The 21,684-nt window shown below is 39.0% G+C and overlaps 1 protein-coding gene across 16 annotated transcripts in view; it reads right to left on the bottom strand.

The window, feature by feature from the left end:
• LOC139477707 (tropomyosin) overlaps positions 1 to 20,583 on the bottom strand; it is a 32,196-nt gene extending 11,613 nt beyond the window's left edge. For 2 of the 16 annotated variants that reach the window (XM_071260132.1, XM_071260126.1), the window contains exons 1-4: positions 17,375 to 18,130; positions 7,768 to 7,901; positions 3,886 to 4,003; positions 1,243 to 1,313 (exon numbers count right to left, since the gene is read on the bottom strand). In XM_071260132.1, coding sequence (XP_071116233.1) covers positions 1,243 to 1,313; positions 3,886 to 4,003; positions 7,768 to 7,901; positions 17,375 to 17,908 — 857 coding nt within the window. In that variant the 5' untranslated portion in view covers positions 17,909 to 18,130. Of the gene's footprint in view, positions 1 to 1,105; positions 1,177 to 1,242; positions 1,314 to 3,420; positions 3,539 to 3,885; positions 4,004 to 4,457; positions 4,576 to 7,767; positions 7,902 to 14,141; positions 14,575 to 17,374; positions 18,147 to 19,263; positions 19,390 to 20,286 lie in introns of those variants that run through there. The other 14 variants (XM_071260203.1, XM_071260196.1, XM_071260187.1 and 11 more) reach the window with 14 other exon arrangements.
• Between the last annotated feature and the right edge of the window lie 1,101 nt (positions 20,584 to 21,684).

Below are 21,684 nucleotides of genomic sequence, written 5' to 3'. Positions count from 1 at the left end.
GTTAACTGAATACCTCTGCTAGTCTACACAAGCTTGAAATTTATGTCTTTACACCTGGTAAATAGTATCTTCCAAAAATAATAAGAGAAAAAAATAGAGAGTACATCATTGATAAAAAAAACTATTAAAAAATACTCTCCCCCCCCCCCCCCAGCCCCCCCAAACACACAAAAACAAAAAGAGAAAAGAAGAAGATATGTCAAAAGCATGAATTTACAGCCTTTTTACTTGTTTAGAACTATGAAGTGAAGCGCAGAGAATATACAAAGAACACTGAGAAGACAACCACGTGGTTTCCATCTAACCTTGTGGTTAGATTGGGTCTTCAATAAAATAAAACAAGCTAGGTGAGGTGTGTGAGAGTGAAAGATAAGAAGAAAAGCAGCACCAAAAGCTCAGGAGCTCACCTCTACTAATAACAGAAGTCAAAGCAAAAAGTTTGGTATTCACAACAAAAAAAGGTCTTGGTAACCTTACGGGACATCAAGTCGGTAAGAAGGTGTGTACTAACCCAAATCTCATAAATATGAAATAACTTGCAGACATGAAGAACAAGACAGTCTCAAACATCATCATCCTTATGAAAGGGCATAACTCCATCCATGATCTTTACATATATATGCATTACACATCATCAGATGGGCCACAAACACCATATAGTAAGATAAACAGCATTAACCACATGACTTTAGATACATGTCCCAAGTCTGAGACTAGTCAAATACTTTTCGATTTATTTACAACACTAAAATATATAAAAAATGATGCTGAGAGCCAACTTTGGCCTAGTACACTCAAAGTTCCTGGCACAGAATGATTAACCACTTCATTGACCTAACTTACATACCAAGTTGCCTTACTCCAGCATCTTTTTTTGACAAGAAAGAAAGAAGACAAATATTAGAAAGACATCAGACACCTCATCATGTCATTATTTGAGTTGTAATAAAAGAATCTCTAACTATTTCCATTGCAAACTGACCTTGAAACGGTGTGCCAATAATTAGAATGAACAGTGGACAACACACCATACAGAGTCAACCAAGCCCTCTGAGCCTAGTGAGCTGATAAGCATGAAGTAGCTGCCACCAACGATCTCACCAACCTCCCGTAGTCCTCGCTCATCTCCTCCAAGCGTTCGATTTGATCCTCAGATAATTTCAACTTGCGAGCAGTCTGAGAATACAAGACATGTTCACTAATCAGAGCTTGAGTTTTATGAAATGCTAAAAAAATACTCACGCTTCTGCGGCTTCAAGACGAGCCTCTGCACGCTCAAGGTCAACCTCTGTGATTGCGAGTTTACGGGCAGCCTGCATTGAGATTAATGCCATTGGTCAATTCCATAAATGTCCAGTTCATAACAGGTCTTGGGACATTTCAAAAAGTGTTATTCATCAATTACATACATTTAGTCACATTCAATTTAGCCAAGTTCTCTTCCTGAACTATTTAGTGGAATTTTCGTCCTGAACTGTAGTAAAGAATAGAACTGTTCTTTACATCATCTTCAATGATGAGGATCTTAACCATTAGTCTTTAGTTAATCAATCAATCATTATGTCCCAAGACCTCTACATATAGGTTATTTGAACACTGACGGAACATGCACCATGCTTTTCTTTGTAATCAAACACCAAGTTTCTTTGGATGGAAATGCCAATGTTTCAAAACATGCATGCTTTTGTTGAACATCCGTTAGTAGCACTCAAAATGCAGGCTACTGACCACAGGGTTCCTCTGCTCCTCCCTGTACGAGCGAGATTGGGCTGAGGGTCTGTTGAGGACAGTTAATGGACTATTGGACATGCCAGGTGCTCCTCCACACAGCATCAAGTAGCACTGGCACAGATACTGCACAGGCCGATGTTGGTGGGACAACATCTGTACTAGTACTAACATTGTCTAACATGGCACTTGTCAGACCAAATAAAAGTTCAAGGTAGACAAGTTACATGAATGGTTAATCTAGCAACACTTCGCGAAACTTGAAATTAACAAACTGAACAACTGCAAGTGAACAAGTCATCAGAATTTCCAAGTAAACTTTTGCTATGTAGTATCGATATCACTGTTAATCTTGAAGTTGAAAGAATCCTAATTAGCAAAACACTACGCAAGGCACTATAACCCTGCTGGTTATGTATGTAAACTATTTCCACTTTGACAATAGACTATGGCCTGGAAGTGTGAGGGTCAGTTAAGAGGAAGGCGTCCTCCTTCACTGGTGGGGAAATAGCTGATATAGTCACTTGCAGATGGACCTTAACCCAACTAACGTCACAAACACACTCACATTCCAATATAGCTAACAGTAAATTGATTAAACCAACAAAATTTCAAATTCTGTGTTAGTGATCAAAAATAAGTTACCAATCAATGACAATCTTGTTCATGAAAAAACTTTGAAATCCACAGAAACATTTACAAAAACACAAGTATCGTTACTGTTCATGACATTCATCAAACAGCAAATTCTGTACATTCAACATGCATCTGAAAGAAACACAAACATCAAAGCAGTCATTTGCATACAAGTGTAACTCTGCTAGACACAGACAGACTGAATATTGCAGCAAAGCCTGTGGTCCTAGCAGCACATTTCTCATAGTTAGTAGGCACACAACTGTCTCTTGACCTTCCTTAATATATAGGTTCATGGCAAAAACGAAGAAAAAATAAAAATAGTTTAATGCATAAAAGGGGGGAATATCAGTGAAGATAATTCTGTTATTCAGTTCAAGTTGAAAAAATACTGGAAATATTTATACAGAGCCGTTTTGCAACTGTTTCAGTGTACCAAACCTGAGACTGAAAGCATTTCTCATTTCCTTATATAACCAGGAAGAGAGGAAATTTGTCACATATTCCGAGGCCATTGTAAAAAGGAAGCTAGGAGCTTCAGTTCAAACTTTACAAGTATGAAAAGTGAAAGTAGATATTAAAAAAAAATTATGTAACCATAAGAAACAAAAATATTTCGTGATAAAGAAATCAAATGATAAAAAGTATTAAATAATCAAATAAAAAAAGTTTTTTATGGTCTTGAATTTGCTTGTAATAGAGGTTAGTAAATGCGAACATAACTGAAGTCACTTGCAATCTTTCACTGCGTTAACTGATTCTGCGTGATCTTCCAAATGTCACCAACAAATTGAGCTGGTGTGCAAAAGTGAATCAAATTGGTTTAACAATGTGAGAATAACCCATGATGTTGTGCAGTGAAAGTTGCCAACGACATACTGGGAGCACAGCACAAAACACAACCAGACTGATGAGATCCCCAAAACTAGAGCAGTGCAGTGACTGCTGACGGAATTGTTGGTCATGGATGGCAAGATGCCCATGTGCCCATGCCTACTGTGACAATGCTGACTGATTCAAACACTCAGATGGATGGGTGTACTTTGGGACTGTCACCTCATCATATTTACGATCTGCATCTTCAGCAATCCATTTGGCTTCATCTAACTGTTTCTCAAGGAACTCGATTCGCTCCTCATCTGACTGGCTCCTGTTCTCCAGTACCTTACGTGCTCTAGTGGTGTAATAGACAGAGATTGTCAGGTCAGTGGGGTTAGATACCACAACAAGCACAGTTTAGTATAACTTCTCAACTTGCTGTTATCAAAGATGAAGAAACAAAAATATTAATACTATATTAATACTACTGTCTGATCCCTCCCTCAAACCAGTAAACAGAGGTTTTTTTCTGTTACCTCAAAATGATGGATTTACGAGAAACAAATTAGATAGCTGGTTGAAGAAGAGATCATTTGAGACTTGTAAGACATTGTTAAGCGCTTTTGTACAATGAGGGATGTTAGCACGAGTCATGCCGTAGTATTCCATATAGCAACATCTGGCGGCAGACACGGGAATCACCTCATCATATTTGCGCTCAGCATCTTCTGCAATGTATTTAGCCTCTTTAAGTTGAGCTTCCAACTGATCTATCCTTTCATCATCAGCAAGACTCCTGCTCTCAAGCACCTTGCGCCCTCTGTGGGAAGACAGGGTAACTACACAGTCATAACCAGCACAACAAATTCCTACACACCTCTTTCTCTGCATCACCTACAAACTCTTTAAAAAAAAGTCAATTAGTCAACATACATCAACCATTGAAGCAGCCATTGTGCTAGTACTGCGTTCCTATCATTGTAACTCACAATACTCTTTTTTCATAGAAGAAAATAGTCCCATCAGCATGATCAGTTTTCACTTAATGCTGCTACTGTAAGGCATGAGTTCAGTCATGCCAGCATCTCTTCATCCCTTTTTGTGATCAATAAATTCTGATCTTTGATGCGTACATGACCCCCATCTGTGACTACAACAGCAAGACAAGTACTGAGCACAAGGCTTAGCAAGCCAGACATGTATTGCCTGCTTTCATCTGCAACCTGAAAAAATGAAGAAATATGTAGTTAGTTATACAGGGAGGGCCGACCTACCTCATCATATTTCATTTCAGCCTCCTGGGCCACTATCTGAGCAGTCTTCAACTGTTCCTCAAATGCCTCAGCTCGTTCCTCAGTAGCAAACAGTTTACTTTCTAAACTCCGCCTAGCCCTGTAGAAGACATCACAACACACCATGCAAATCTCATGCTCTAACAACTTCAACTGATCTCTTAACTGCACTTTTGCATTAACACTAACCATGGACTGATCAGCCAAATGTCAAGAGTAACAATATGCTTCATGGTAATTTAAAATTAGTAACTTTTTTATATACTTGTATCATATCAAAACATGAACATAACAAATAGGTTGCTTATAAAACAATAAAAACAATAAAGAAAAAATAAAGAAAATAAAGAAAACAAATACTTAATAAATAATGATAAAGCAATATAAGCCATTATCTGTAATAGATCAGACTGCCATTAATAATAGGGTATATCAATATGTCAATGTATAAAATTAACCAGAATTTCAGTCAGACAACCGGACTGGCAAATTACAAAGTTACCAGACCAGATAGAATGTTGCCAGTCCAGATTGCAACTTTTCCGTCAAGAAAATAGACCTACTCCAACTGTATATGTGCAAATCCTTGAATACAGACTGTTACACTAAAAAATTTAAACAAAAGAATGCAGCGAAGACAGTCCCAACATGTTTCATTTGTATCATCATGGAAACAATGGAGATTCCCCCGATTCCCTCATAGGCATGAAACACGTTAGGAACGTCTTCAGTTTTCATTTATTTCACAATACATATACATACACAGACACATATATGAACAAATCATAACAGCAATGAAACAAATCATAACTTACATGTTATAATCACACATTGTCTTAAACATGCTAACCGCTGCATGCCAACAAAAACGGATGACAACTTGACATCCAGGAGTCTCTGGCTGTACCCTGTTTGGTATGAATTGATCAAATGCTGCACCACATCAAGGTCCTACTTAAACTAGCGGTGTATTTTGAGGCTATTTCTTGTCCATACCCTTATTCTCGACATAATACACTGCGCCTCTCATCTTTTACTACAGGACACAGATACTTGATGCATCCACAAAGGTCAGCATAAGGATTCATATTTCTCATGAAGGAAAAGAGCTTTAAGAAGCTCATTACCGGTGAGGGGGGTGGTGGGAAGAGCTGAAGCACCTCTATATATACCGTATATCGCTGTGTATAAGGCGAGGTTTTCGTACCTAAAATGAGGGGGTTAAGAAGGGGGGGTCGTCATACACGGAGTGGAAGATCTCACATTTTCTTCCACTGGCGATGTCAACCGGCATCCGATAGCCAGCCCAGCATTTGACAATAAAACTTCGCATTTCGTCCTAAATAACTGTTCCCATAACTATTTCCATACATAAACATGATTTGTATCGCTTTTCTTTGAATAAAGTTTAATAATTTCTGCAAATAAAGTTGAAATGACCCTCGCCTCTATGCAGATTGTCAAACCAGCTAAAATGGTAAAACAATCAACATCCGTGAGTAGAGAGCCGGAAGTACCGGTAAACATTTGCATATTGCACATGTGACCTAACATGTGATAACCGGTGAAGCTGAAATCAATTCCCGCTGTTTTTACAGTTGTATTAACAACTGTTGGAGACAGCGTGTATAAGTGATTGTGGAATAAACACGCTGAATGTGAAGCAAACATAAGCCTAGTTAGTTACAACATAGTTAATTGGCCATAAAATTACTCACCATTGTCTCTTATATGTTATTACTTAATAAATGAATTTTATTTTACGGGCACCAATTTGGTGTCGTACCGTGTAAACACAAAATGGCAACATGTGCTGGAGTTAAACACGCGACCAATCATCGCAGAAAAAACAACGCAAGATAAACATATTTTTATTGCATATATAAGGTTTGTGTGCGCACTTGTGATGTTATTCCAAATCTCAAAATTCCCAAATTATATATGGGCAACCCCTAAAGCCCCCTCTTAGGGTTGCACAGGCCACCTTCGCCCCTTTCGGAAACACATTAAATGGCCTGGCCGGGCCCGTGTGCGAAATACGCATCAGTCGGAAAGCGCACGTTAAATCTCCAAAGTAAGTAAGTAAGTACTTGTGATGTGCTTCATTCCAGGTCGCCTTATGCACGGAGTATAGGATTTTGGGTTGATTTTGAAGGTGTGTACAGGGGGGTTGTCTTATACATGGGGGTCGCCTCATACACAGTGATATACGGTACCTAAGTTCTTGGGCGTTTGTACTTAATTGGCTCACTGGAGAGGTGATCCGGTCACTGAACACTAACACTGAATGTGTACACAGGTCAGATTGGGAATCTTTAAGCATTTTTCTGTGGAGTGAGAATCAGTGTTTGACTGGGGTTAAATGATGCCATGTAAACAGTGGGAGATCCGTAGGGGTCACATGAAAGGCTCTGGCAGCAGCACAACATCGACCATTGTTTCCACCAACAACCACTACCAACTGGACATATTACAAGCAATCTGTTTATTATTTTACTTCTATGTTTTGTCATTAAATCAAGATTGCCTTTCAAAACCAGGACTAACAATTTGCAAATATTTTCTTGAGGGTACATACGTTCTTCAAAGAGACTCAAGGATATCAGACATCCCATAAATGCTTATGGTTTTATTCATCAATAGACATAAAAACAAACACTGAACATGCTGAAAGAAAAAATGAATTAATTTCTTATAAAAAGAATTCCTGTTAAGCCAAGCACTACTGTTCCAGATTACACATATTTCTGATCAAGAAAACATGTCTTTCTTGAAAGGCATTTCTAGGAACCCATATTCCCAACATTAACAAAAGTAAGGACTTTCACACTAAGAGTGTTGCATTCTACATAAAAAAAACAGTTATAGATAAAAGAAAAATCAGACTGACCAATACCCAAAGATATATTCACGTTTTTTACACCAATTGGCATTTTTAAGAGTTCTGATCCGGACTTTTCATTTGATTTCTGCAAATTCTTATTCTTTAACTATTGTCCCCATAATCTACACATGCTTGATGAGGGATGATGTTTTTGGGGAGAAATATCTAGTGATTGTCTGGTGATAACAAAAATCCACATCTTAAATCTAAACAACGACCCAACTTCCATTCCTGTCATATTGAACTTTTCAGTAAATAACACTTGTTACGTTATGTATGATATATGAACGACATAAACAATAACCTTGACATAAATACCAGCTAGACACATGCCAGTTTACTCTCTGATATGCACCCATATCCCAGCCTCACAAAGTCACATGGCTCACTACATGGTTGTTGACTGACCTCTCACTCTCATCTGCAGCTTTGGATGCCTCCTCGAGTCTCTCTGTGGCAGTCTGAAGCCTCTCCTCGTTCCTCTCCAGGTCTTCCTCCAGCAGTGTGATCTTTCTGGTGGTTCCACTCACCTCTTGTTCCATCTACAAGATAACCTTACATTTAGTCACATATAGCACAAACAACTAAGCCAAGGATACCACTGTGACCATACTATTTTACTAGAAGCAATAATTTATTACTTATGTCATACAAAAGCAATAAGGAGCTGTACATACCACATATTAATTTGGAAGTGTTGGACAGGGATATAGATGATACATGTTCTTTAATAAAAATAAGGAAAAATTAATTAATTAACTTTATCTTATATTTTTATATTCCAAAAAATAAAATACAATATCTCTCATCATGCTCATGTATCATGTATGCAATTGAGACATACTATCAGCATGATCAGTCCTTTAAGTGCAATACGAAAGTGTGATCATTTTGATTTTGGTCAGCATGGTGGCATGTTATGTTGTATTAAATGGTCCTATGCTATGTTAATTTAGAACAGTATTAGCATTAACAGTGGATCCTGAGACAGAAAATCCTGAATTATGAACCGCAAGTGTAAGTATGATTTTGTCTCCAACATACTGTACTTCAATCTTGTTATTTCCATTCAATAAGACTACAATTGCGTGTTCAATATTAAGGGAATCCTGGGGTTCTGATGGTTTTCTGGTTATGTATTTGAATCCAGGGACACTTTAAATGTTTACCTGTTAAAATTATGCTTCAATTGTTAACATTATGGTTTAGATGTTAACATTATGGTCATGACAAGGACCTTTTGACTTTATGCTTTATTTCCAACCCCAAATAATGAGTGTGACATTATGTTTTACATTACCAGCACTTACAGAATCATGCACTATATATGTGAAATAACAATAACATTGGTTTATTTTTATCAGTAATATAAATCTCATTACTTACAGCAGAGAAACATCTTTAGCCATGAAAGTGGACCAGATACACAGGAATCAATGGCATCATGCTTACAACTTGGGACTGGTAATAAATAATCCACCAAATGATGTTATTGGTTTAAAAGTGTACTATGGGAAAGACCTTGGTGATTGTGTACCACCTGGCTCAGAATGCTTGCTGACACAAGTTACGTGATCAAACTATGACTCATCTGCACTGCTTCTTTCTTAGATCACTGTAACAGCACATTGCAAGTACAGTAAAGCAGGTAGTAAGGTGCTAGCAGCAGAAAATATGAACTCGCATTGAAGGGCAGCCTACCACATATATTTATGAGCAGGATGTGATCACTTCCCAGTGTAGTTTGACTTTCCTTTTACCTAATCATGCTAATACCAGAGTGAACACAGCCTTCCTGGTCTCGCCAGAATGCCTGGCACTCAACACAGAACTTCTTTATAACATGCTGCAATAACTTAACATAAACTCTCATTTTTTATGGCTATATTCTACATTTACTAATCACATACCATTCAAAATGCAGTAAGTCTAAGAAATATATCTACCAAGTAGTCTATTACATAAGCTGATAGACAAGATTCATTGCAATAGCCTTATATAATCATTAAGTTTCGATGTGACCTACAAAACCCTACTTCAGCTTGGCTGGTTTTACTGCCTACAATCAGCCTGAATGGACTGCGGTGCAGGAGCTCATTCATCAACGCATGAGCAGGTCTTACCTGGATTCTGTAATTTTGCATGTTCATGTCCAGTATTGTACACGTTGGATTATTGATCATGTACAGCCAGTTTCAGATCGTTACTGTCAACAATATTACAAACTTGCAAATTCATGCTTATTCTTTTGCAAGGTATACATATACCTCACAAATGAATATATTAATTCCTAAATAAATATAATCAATGACTTATCAGTGCTTACATAATTAACTAGTTCTGTTTAGGTTTCTTGTGAAGAGACATTTCTCCTATCTACTGTTTTTAAAAGAGATCTGATGAGGATCCAAATTCTATCAATGATACTCAGCTGAGTGTTGTGCATCTAACCTACATGTACACTACAGTACAAGTCATATCATGCACCTGTCCTATCTATGTAATAAACATTCAGCAGAAACTCCTTGTAAGTTGTATTGCATACCAGTTCACACTTTGCACCTGGGGTAAACATTTTCTAGACTTGCATTGTTTTTTAGAAAACAATCCTGATCTGATGGTCTGATATGTTTATAAACAAAAACAATAGAAATAACTTGAGGTTTGGCTGAAAAGTTCTCGGAACTTAACTATGATGTACTGCATTAGAGTATTTGGTTGTTAATTATTTTTTAACATTATCCCCTCAGAGGTCCATATACTTCCGAGTACCTAGATCCCACTGGCACAGAAAGCTCCTACTAGTGGTGTAAAAAGACCCCCACAGCAAAAATAATGTCTTGTGACCTTGTGTGGAAAAGCTGGAATACATCAGTGAATCATGAAATTAAAAAAGCGTGCCCTGATGGTGTACAGTTGTTCTGCTGCTCAGCACTTTTCAGCAACCCCTCGCAAGTACTCATTTGAGTATGTTGCCAAGTGTGCAGTATTTGTGAAGCTTGTCTTACTGGTCTTGGTATAATGTATGCATATTATTAACTTTTAATTCTTTAGGCAATGGCCTGAATACACATCTTTGTATCAAATTATGTGTATGAATGCTCAGATCTATGTGGCTTAATAAACAGTAGGATATTTTTAGTAATCTGGCATAATGCAGTGTTATGTAGCACAGCCACTGCTTAGCTTGCTGGCTCTACACCAGGGGTAACCAGGTCAGTCCTGTAGTCTTGCTGCAGCCTGCCTATTCACATACCATAATGTCTAGCTTTCTTACTGCAAAGAAATTAGCAACCTTATCTTTTCAACTGAAACTTAATCATTAAATCTGGCTGAGCAAACACCAGTGTGTTTTGCTGTGCTTGAGAGACCAGGAACACTACCCTCGCATTCCTTGCAATTCAAGGACCATACTCGCGCATGACTTGGTGGGGCACAAGGTGAAAGTACTGCTTCATGCAACATGAGGCATTACTCAATGTACTGACCAATCACATCAGAATACTTGCATAGGCCAAATACAGAAAGCCCCTAGTTTATCTGAGGATACTCTGAATTATCTTAATCTCACCCAAAGGTCTTAAAATAAATGTGTATGGTATCAAACAAAAAATAACCTCCATTTCATAAATTGACTGATAACAGTACATTATTACATCAGAAATATCTGTCCTGCTAATGTTCTAGCCAGTGGATTAATCAATCATCCTCCTACAACACATGTTATATGTCAAAGACTTTTAACTGACCATAGAGCATGTTGAGTATACATACAAAACTCTGCCACAATTGATTGAGAAAGAACATAAAATTTACAGTATTGGCAATAGTTTGAAATGTAAATTGTCTCAATTATCAGATGAATGATATTGAATAGCCATATGCATGATATGCTGACATCTGTTTATGAGCATGACGCGTCAAAGTTATCATAACTGCAAATTTGCCCGATTTGATTCTCTTCTAATTTAAGATAAACATATAAGTATGATAAATGTCATGTTGTTTCTGAAGAGATATTCATTTTGCAAAGAACAGGTTAAAAAAGGCAACAAGTAAATTTGTACCATCCATCTTCTGACTGCGATAATTGTGCGGTTTAGGGACTGTAGCTCCAATTGACATGTACTCTCATGTCATGAGATATGCTACTACTGCCAATGCTGTATTTACCACCCACACTTGCTACTCTTGACACTGCGACAGTTGATAATGAACACAAATGTAATGGATTCTTATACTACAATGTTAAAAAATCAATACATATACAATGTATACTGCTAAACAGTTATGACTGGTTTATCTGTGGACATATCATTAACATAAATCCTAAGACGGCCTTCTTATTAACCATAACCTACAACACCAGTACCAAATACTTAATGTAATGCCATGTACACTGATCAGGTGTACACAACAGGAGTTAAATACAACTAATCTGCAGCTCAATTAGTGCTGCATCTGGGATAACTATTTTGGAAGAAAGCAATTTGTCATTCCAGATTTTCACTTAAATTTTGGGACAAGGATACTAACAGTGACTGTGTAAAACTCTAGTAGATCAGATACTATAAGGCATGGAATAAGATTTGCATAAAAAAAAGAAATCCCTAAAAGTATGACATGTTGGAACATGAATTAATTCTTCTTATCAATGTGTACAATTAACTTAACAATCCTGATAATGATCCTGATAACAGATTGACTAATCTTTTAATGTTGTGGTAGTCCTGAAGAGAAAATAGTTGCTTCAAGTGTCTAAAGGGAGAGAGGTAAGTTGCATTCCTGCTTTGACCCACATAGCTAGCGTGACCTTTATCAGGTTATGTTTATCTTTACAACTTGTGGAGATTCTTCATTTACAGACACATTTAGACAGGACAGCAATGCGCCCATCCTCAGCCTGTCAAAGCAAACACTGCATTTATTAAGAGGTCATAAATGAAACAAGTTACCCGTACCCATAAATTTTCCAAAGATGGGCGTACATGTTTGAAAGTTGTGAACCCTTCATCAAGTTCCTGTTGTGAGTCAACAGTGGTTGGGTGTGACATTACAATAGAATCACTCAGTGGTCCACAATACAGCAGGATACCAACACTTAGCCTATCCTAATGCATACCCTCCTTCATGCGAAACACTGGCCTTATATGGTAGGACATCTAATGTTACTGTGTCTTACTTAACAGCTATTCTATAGCACTGAAGTTAGAAGTAGTAAATGTATTATTTCGCCACCATTCCAAGCTGAAAAGCTGTAGATACTGTATACATACTGTCCAATACTAAAATATTTAAACATATTCAGATGTCTTTGCTCATTGGTCCCAGGCACACTTCTTATCTAGTTAATGCAATTAATGACTTAAGCGTCAAACTAAGACAATTTCTGTGTGTAATTAGGGTTGTCATTACTGCTAGATTGAAAGACATAACAAAAGTAGATACTGTGGACTAAGTGGATTTTGAACAACTTTCAGAATCAAACCGAAGCCTAAATAAAAGTTATTACCATTTTGGACATTATCACTAATTTATGGGTAATTATAAACAAGAATATGGATCGATAACATACATGCCTTTCAAAACGCCCGAAAAAGTAAGGATTCCTATGATCATGATTAAACTGTTGTTTTTTAAAATTCATATTGTTAAGGTCAGATTAGCCATCATAGCTGTAATATTGACGAGTGCAGCGTTAAAAAACCAAACCTAGACATCTTGTCTTTGAAAATCAATAAATATGCTATTTTTCAACATAAATTAACAGTATTTCAAACATGGTAGGGGTCATGTGGTTGCAAATTCATTTCTCACCACAAGTTTTCAATGAACAAATTTGACCCATGAAGATCTGGGTTAGAATGGGTCTTCAGCAACCAATGCTTGCTGTAAAAGGTGACTAATGGGATCAGCAATGATCAGGTGGTCAGACTCGCCGAATTGGTTGATACATGTCATTGATCCCAATTGCGTGGATTGATGCTCATGATATTAATCACTGGGTTGGTTGTCTGGTCCAGACTATTATTTACAGACCGCCCTCATAAAGCTGGAATATTGCCGAGTACGGAATTAAACAACAAACCAACCAACCAACCATGGTCTGATTAATTTTAGATAGGTCAGACCTGATCCCCATTAGATCTACTACATTTCTTTCCAGACTCATTAGGAAATGAGAAGGGGTGCACAATTTACCCTGAAAAAAGACCTCAACAAAATTGATGTTATCTAAAAAGAGAAATGATTAACGACAATATGAAGTGTGGAAGACTGTGGATTAAACTGATCTATCGCGTGAGTAGTATAGGCCTATACAGTCACTATTATTCTGAAACTTAAATTACTCCCTACAGCGTAAAGAACAGTGCATCCTGTCACTGAGGCCCAATTTGGGTTTGCCGGCACAAGGTCATGTTGCCCTACTGGAAACAACATAGAGAATAGATACAGTCTCTCCGGAATAGACAGGTTTACTGATGAGATGTATGTCCTTGTTATATAAAACGGTGTTATAATTGTAAAAAAAACTTCGCGAGAAATGTGCTGTTTCCGGAAATATCCTGAGGTCCGCCATCTTACCTAAATTTCTATGTATCGTTGTGAGGTTACCGAGACGTACACGAGATCGTGTTACATGTTTATCTTGACATTATGTGACGTTGCATCTGTTCGTAGTGCCTTGGCAAAGGTAATCGTACTTGCAATTGTCAGAAAAATGCAAACAACAGCTTCATTCCACCTCCAATCGCAAGAATATCTGACAATTTTACACCTACCTTGTAAATTTTCTCGTCCTTTTCAGCCAATTCACGTTTTAACATATCCCTTTCGTCCTTCAAATTGTCACTTTCTTCCCGTAGTGTGTTCATTTTGCTCTTTAGAGCTGCCAAAATACCCCCAGAATTTTGCTGCATTTGGATTTGACTCATTTTGCCTGGTGTCCAGCTCCAACTTCTATGCTTTAGAATAGACAATCAACTCCTAGCCGGGCAGACCGAACCACCACTCTGCCTGTGACCCTGCACTACAAATATAGTCCCTTCTGGTGTAGTGACTCCGGTCTATTGGGTCAATACGTTTGTCTCGTGTAACTGTGGATCATATGGTCTTCCACTTGCAGAAAGGTCCAAGCTGAATGACTACGACAAATATTTCGTCAAATTTCAACCGTGTCACACTAGCTCCGGAAAAGCGATATGGTCTGCGTTAGGTGTATACTGTCACGTGACAGGGGACACCTGGCTGTTCCATTGAAATATGTTACTCCCTCTACAAACTTTACTTCCTTTTAAGGCAATAGCAAAGTTCAATACGGGAATCCCGCCATACGATAAAGAGGGGTGTGCAGTGCGGTAGCCAGCCGGGGGGGGGGGGGGGGGGGGGGGAACAGTTTTATTTGAATCAAGTTGGGGACAAGTGATACTTGTACAAATATTTGCCCCCCTGTCAAAAAAAGTTAACTACGGCCTTGGTGTGTGTGTAATTGTCAGAGACAGTAGCGTCTGAAATACATAATCTTGAAATGAGGGGCAACTAGATTCGTTTTAGCGAGATGGAGTGCATCCAGCGACCACTAAAATACTAAACGTGAGTACTACATTTTTTACCGTCTAATCCATTTAATATAACTTCCATTTTCTCGCTGATCTATTGTAAGAAAAACAAAAACAAGTCAATATCGGTTTGATCATAATGGCGATTAAAACACGATTACTAGTCTCATCATGGTAACTTAGCAGCAGCAATGATTTGCGGTGGCTAGACTTTCAAAACAACATAGCATTCACCCGGAACTATATCGACGAGGAAACGAACACACAACTAAATGAGGGTAGTGCTAAGTCTAAAGTAATTGCAGATCGTAGTGTCTGTTTGAAGAAAATAAATCGTTGCCAAATTGAATCCAAGTAAGAAGTGAGCCTGCTTTGCATACGTTCAGTACCGATGTATTTCTACTTGAAGACAATGTAAAACTAATGTATGTTGTCTCATTTTAATAGGCTAATGGTTTGTACCCGCTGAAGTATGTAGCTTAAAATCTGAAAACTAGTTATAAACTCTTCTAAAATCGAGGTCGGCTATATATTTCAGTAAAGATGTATTTCCAAGGCGGACCCAGTAGCACACACGTTAATGCATGCACTTTATTTCGACAAGCATCAAGTAACGGGCTGTTAGAGTTATCCCCCTTCTTTGAACAGGTGCCCTACGATGTGCCCATCAATACGCGTGAAAAAACTCCAGTAATTATCATAACTAGGAATCTTAGTCGCCTTTAATAAATCTCCACACGAAGGGACAAGAAGTTCATAAGGAACGTCGTTAAAACATTAAATAAGTCATCCAACGAAGTTTTATGTCTTCAAAAAGGTACTTCAATATCAAACATAAGTACTGGCATACTAATCAGCCGAACAGTATTATTCGGTATGATGTTTATTCTGAAATACTACCACTCACATGTACATGGTAAATAAATAAATAAAGATATATGTATGTGTGTGTGTGTGTGTGTGTGTGTGTGTGTGTGTTTGTGTGTGTGTGTGTGTACTAATGTGAATAGGGGGGCAGTGGGGTAGCCTGATAGTTAAAGCTCTGACCCGTCACACGGTTTGATTTCCCACATCGGGGAATTAATGTAACAACTATTGGGGGACACCATAAATGGGCTTCACACATTTTACCCATGTGGGGAATCGAACCCGGGTCTTTGGCGTGTTGAGCGAACGCTTTAACCACCAGGCTATACCCCACAGCCACCGAATAAGGCGAAGAAAAGTTGGCTCTATAAGAGACAGCTGTTAACAATAGTGTTATATTTTCAGTGAGATGTTTAAGCAGGTGACTATTTACATGGTTGGTTTAGCGTGTTCTTTACTAGAAGTACATTATATCGAATACAATCGTGTCACTTCCTTATAAGGTCAGTAAAAACTGGTTTGACCACCTGACCTCAGTGAGATTTGCAGGCAAATTGCCGCAAGGGTAACTACTATGTGCTGTTAGATCAAGTAATCCAACCTGCCTCTACATAACCACTCATGTGATACGGACTGCTTGACAATAACACCCGAACGAACCAAGAACTATGTCACATGGGCCAAGAAGTAGTGTTGTACTGTCAGTAATTCATGTATATCTATTGGTTATCACTATTCTATTGACTCAACCTAACTTCCTAAAACATTAAGTTAGAGGATCCCTGACGTATAGTTTGAAGTATGTGACATTTTATGGTAAACAAGTGTTTTTTCAGAAGAAAAGTGACATACCTGAGAGCGGGCGCTCCCCTCGATATCCACAATATATATGACAGAAAGAATGTATGTACACGAGCAGTCGACCTTGCCAACCTGGATCGTACAAATGATTGACCTAAAAGAATCTCCTACTCTACAGTCGCGCTGGCCACAAGACGCGTCAAGTCAGGAGCTGTGGGATATTTGTGCTCGAAAAGGTAAAAGCTGATTGAAGGGTAGTGACTGCAGAGAACAAAATGCTACGAGGAACTGCTGCATGTGTATGCATTTTCATGTTCATTACCAACGAAGAAACAAAACGTCATCTTTAGATAATGTTGCAAAAGTCGTTGAGGTGTCATCGACCTGTTGTCTTAAGCTATTGTGCAAATAGGGGCAAGGGAGGAAAAGTTCTCCACACTTTCCTAAGACAAACCATAAGATTGATCAATTTGCACCACGCAAATACGAGGCACGAATAGAGATGAATTCCCATCCACAAAACAGTACTAGTAAACTCTACATGGTTATCACTTATACGACGAAAACAGTTTCCCCTGCAATCATTTTGAAAGGTCAACGTAATAACTTCCGGTCCGACCAAGGACTGGGAGACAGTTATTATTGATGAACTCTTGGTACAGAGCTGTGGAAATAACAACTTACCTACATAATGTGATTTGTTTACAAGAAAAATAAATAAACTGAAACAACCTTATGAGCACCACATGGACTCGTGTTATATGCACACCAATATCTGCAATGCCTACCCTTTTAAGAGATACTTGTATCACATTCTGCAATTCTGTTCCAATTATTGCAAACTTTATCATAGTGTTGGAATTGATCCCGAGTTGTGTGCACGGTATAAGTATTGCACCGTCCCTTCCCTGCCTGTTGGCTCTATGAGGCCTTCGGCAGTCTTTATTGAAGTTGGCATAGTCCTCATCAGTGAGCTCCACGTCTGAGAACAGAGCATCGTTACTATAAATAATCCTCTCATAGTCATCTACGTAGGAGGCGGGCGCGTTGCCTCCCTCAGGCTCGGGTCGTCTGCTTGACGAACGTCCGGACTTGGATTTGGAACTTTTCTCACTTTTGTCCTTGGATGATTTGTCTTTGTCCTTATCTTTCTTCTTTTTAACCTTTTTGCTAGACTTCTTCTTTTTAGGTTTAGCACCGTCTGTTGTCAGTTGAATATCGGTAGATCCTTGTGAGAGATCCTGTGTGGAAATTTGAGACTCCTGCGAGAGCTCCACACAGCCACTATACTCCGGTTCGACTGAGAGTAAACTTTCTCCCATACTGACTGAACTTTGTGCGGAGTTTTCTGAAGTTTAGAGACGTTGAACTGTCTCTTCATTTGGACCCTAAAGTCCGATGTAGACACGTGTAGAGTTTACATAAACATTAGGTACAGGGCACAACTTGTATAAGTGAGTCTACAACACAAGAGATGGCAACCACACGCTAAAAATAGCTATTCCGTCCAGAGGGGTGAAGCGCGGCTGCCAACACAGCCGCTATTTCCCACTTCAATCTTGCCGCTTGGGCTTTACAAACATTCCTCGCGTTGCATTCCATTTATGGCTTCATGACGTCACGGTCCTGGAATGAATCACCAGGCTCGTATCATAACGAGCTGAGACGGACGAGGGTGTACCCCCGAACTATTGATATCACGGTCTCAACGAGCAGGAGGCGTGGCTAAGCTGACATTAATATTAATACACAGTCTTCTTTCAATGGCAGGCCATTCCAAATGACCTTTCCTGCCGGCGGTAAATATTTGACAAGTTTCCCACAACGAAAACAAGAGATGTTGTTCCACAGCACACTACTAAACTGATTGACTTGATGAAAGAGACAGAAATACCTTTGAGTTAAACACCAGATTCACAACAGCGCCATAGGTCGTGTGACTGTCAGACGCCAGCTGCAAATAGGTTCTAAATAGCCTAACATGGACACTTGGTCACAGACTGATCGCCAGAGACAAAGGTCATTGAGACGAATTAACTTGCTGTAAGCCTCCCCAAATTAGGACTTAGGATTATCATATTTCAGCACGGTTAATGCATGTAATCTGATACTGAGCGGACACATAGTAAGCCATTCGCATATCACGTAATACATATACTGGCGATTATGTCAGACTGCGAACTTATTACACAAGAAAGACAGAAGCTAAGGGGTTAGCCATGTGTAGCAAACGTTATTAATCAACGATAATGACACACTTGTACATACAGCATTCTGATGCACAACATACACATTTGTACCAGATCTACGGTCAGTAATTATTCAGACACACTATGGAACCACTTCTGAAAAGAACGCTACGACGTGGGCCTTACTATGGGCCCCAGGACTTCCTATATAGGTGATTATTCTTGGGCATGGTTATTGTAACTGGTGTATTTAATTTGATCTGTTGTTTAATATATTTTTTACTTTGTATGTGTTGTCTTTTTCCATTTACATACATTTATGGGGTTATTTTGTTTTAGGTAAAACTACGCATCACTTATTGTTAATTTTATTGCAGCAACTGATATGGTGTTAAAAGCGTGCAACTGCAGCAACGTTGCTTCTCTGTAGCAGCTTGTGTCATTGATGTCGCCGTGCAAGGTCACGTCATGACCACCCCGACACCTACCTCTGTCACTCTCTTCTCGGAAGTTTCCAACTTGGCCATGGCTTCCTGCAGTTGCTCGTTTACATTGTCGAAGTCGTTCTCCAAATTTGCGCATTTCTTTTGCAGGTTGTTCAGATCTTCTTCAATCTGCAAAGATTATGTAACATGTAAGTATACATAACCCAGATGTATACCCTGTAACCTTGAATATGAGTGTAGACCTAAAGATCATATGAGTTTTCATTATATATAACTGATTTGTGCATGACCATTAGTTTAATGTTGGTCGCTCTAAGAAGTAACAACCAAAACCACTAAAGAGTATAAATGACTATTAAAATCTTCTGATGTAAGTATGGGTAAGACATATACTGTCCAGGTAGATGTAAACCTTAAAGAGAAATGCTATCTTGTCAATTTGTAACTTTTTTATGTTCGTGATTGGTAAGAAATAAACATGCAGTTGTTGAATACATATTTTTGTATTGTTTTTAATGAACTAACATTTATATATAATATATAGCGGCAACATCTAGAAGCACCCTCAATTAGTATATACGTCGGGTTTAATTTGGGTAATTATTGGTGCGTAGGGGAATACAGTTCATGATTGTTAACAAGACATTAGGAGCAGCCAAATAAAGCATTAGCCAACAACAGGATGAGTGCTGGTACAGCGAAAATAGCAGCAGACGAGGATGTTCGGGTGATGGATCAGGTTTCAAGATGGCCGACTCTGTATCAAGGGGATGTCTTAAGGGGAAGAAGGTGAAAACTTTGAGAGTATACAGTAAAATTTGGAAAAGGAAAAGGTGTGTTAGTAAAGGTTTTCTGGCAGTGTATTACGGGGTAAGAAAAACCCACTTAAAATTTTGGATAGTTCTCATATTGTTCCGTATTCAAACGTGCCGAATATGCATGTTTTTCGATGGCAAATAATCGCAATTTTGCAGAAACTTTAAGAAAGCGCGTTTTCGCGAGACGAGGTCCACTCCATACTGAGGATAATGTGACTGTCCGTTGATGCCAGAAAGGGGGTCTTACCTTGGCCTTCTGCTCTTCGGTATCCCTTAGTTTTTGCTCGTTCTGTTCGGCCCTGTCCACAGCATTTTCCTTCTCCATCTTCATGGCCAACATCTTCTTCTTGATGGCATCCATGGCTGTAGTTTGTGTAGTGGAGCGCTAACAAATACAAAAGTATAAAAGAAAGGGAATTCCAAGCAGAAGGGAATGATCGCAACTGCAGACGAGAGTGCCTCAACAACTGAACTGAGAGCGTCTGTGCTTGGACTTAGACTCCGAAAGAGAGATCTCAGAACTGTAGCGAGGTTTCTGGCGAATGATTTGACAGTGGGCCAAAACAGGAGGAATGCACAAGATAGCCTATCAGAGGCTGTAGGGGCAATTATAGTACAAGCAGGGCCCTCCTGGCGGCATCCACAGCGATAGGGTTACTGCCTTGTTTGGCAAGACCTCGAACGGTGGATGTGTAGACGATCCCATCTGGTATTGCAGGGGTGAGGGACAATCCTGCAACTTGGCAACTTTTACCTGACTGGTACTGTCTACTCGAGGAACTTAATTGGCCAAACAATTCCAGCAAATGGATCGAGAAAAACTTGATTCTATGTTTCGGTTTCGTGTTATTTTTATCAATATGTTTGTAAACCCTTTAATAACGTTTTCTATGGAACATCTGTGCGCGATATCCGCCATGTTTCGTAAACTGAAACCAGTAGGTGAGAGTATGCATGTGCGCCTGATCTGAACCAAAGGTTTGGTTGCCATGGTGACTGAAGTATGGTGCTGACATAGAAGGGTCGGTGTTATCTCAAGACGTGACGCTTTAGTGTGATTGTATGGTTGTGCATGTGACGGCAGTGAGACGCCGACACTACATCACTTACGCCATGGTGCTGGTGCAGCTGCTGTGTTAGGAGGTGTGGGTAGGTGAAACATGACACCTGTCATCTAATACTGTACTCGGGATGCTGCAGTACTTTCATCAACAGGCATCGGTATCCTTACTGTTTGCATTGTACTCGCACAAGCTGCCGTTTCATTTATGTCGGAGTAATTGTTATCTTGATTAGATATGCGCTACGAATTGTGTAACAACATTTCAGAAGCAACCACTATTCGTATTGTGTTCGACAAATGTCCTCTGTGGATTCAGACGTGAAGTGTTATGGAACTGGCCTTTCTTCGAAATGTTGTTTGTTGTTGTTTAACACCGCACTCAGCAATATTCCAGCAATATGACGGCGGCCTGTAAATGATCGAGTCTGGACCAGACAATCCAGTGATTGACATCATGAGCATCGATCTACGCAATTGGGATACAAATCAGCGAGCCTGACCATCCGATCCCGCTGGTCGCCTCTTACGACAAGCATAGTCGCCTTTTACGACAAGCATAGTCGCCTTTTACGACAAGCATGG

This window comes from Haliotis cracherodii, unplaced genomic scaffold (genome assembly GCF_022045235.1).
Source record: "Haliotis cracherodii isolate W230 unplaced genomic scaffold, xgHalCrac1.p SCAF_1, whole genome shotgun sequence".
NCBI classification, from domain to species: Eukaryota; Metazoa; Mollusca; class Gastropoda; order Lepetellida; family Haliotidae; genus Haliotis; species Haliotis cracherodii.
The sequence above is the reverse complement of the archived record's forward strand: the minus strand, read 5'-3'. Positions and strand labels throughout refer to the sequence as shown.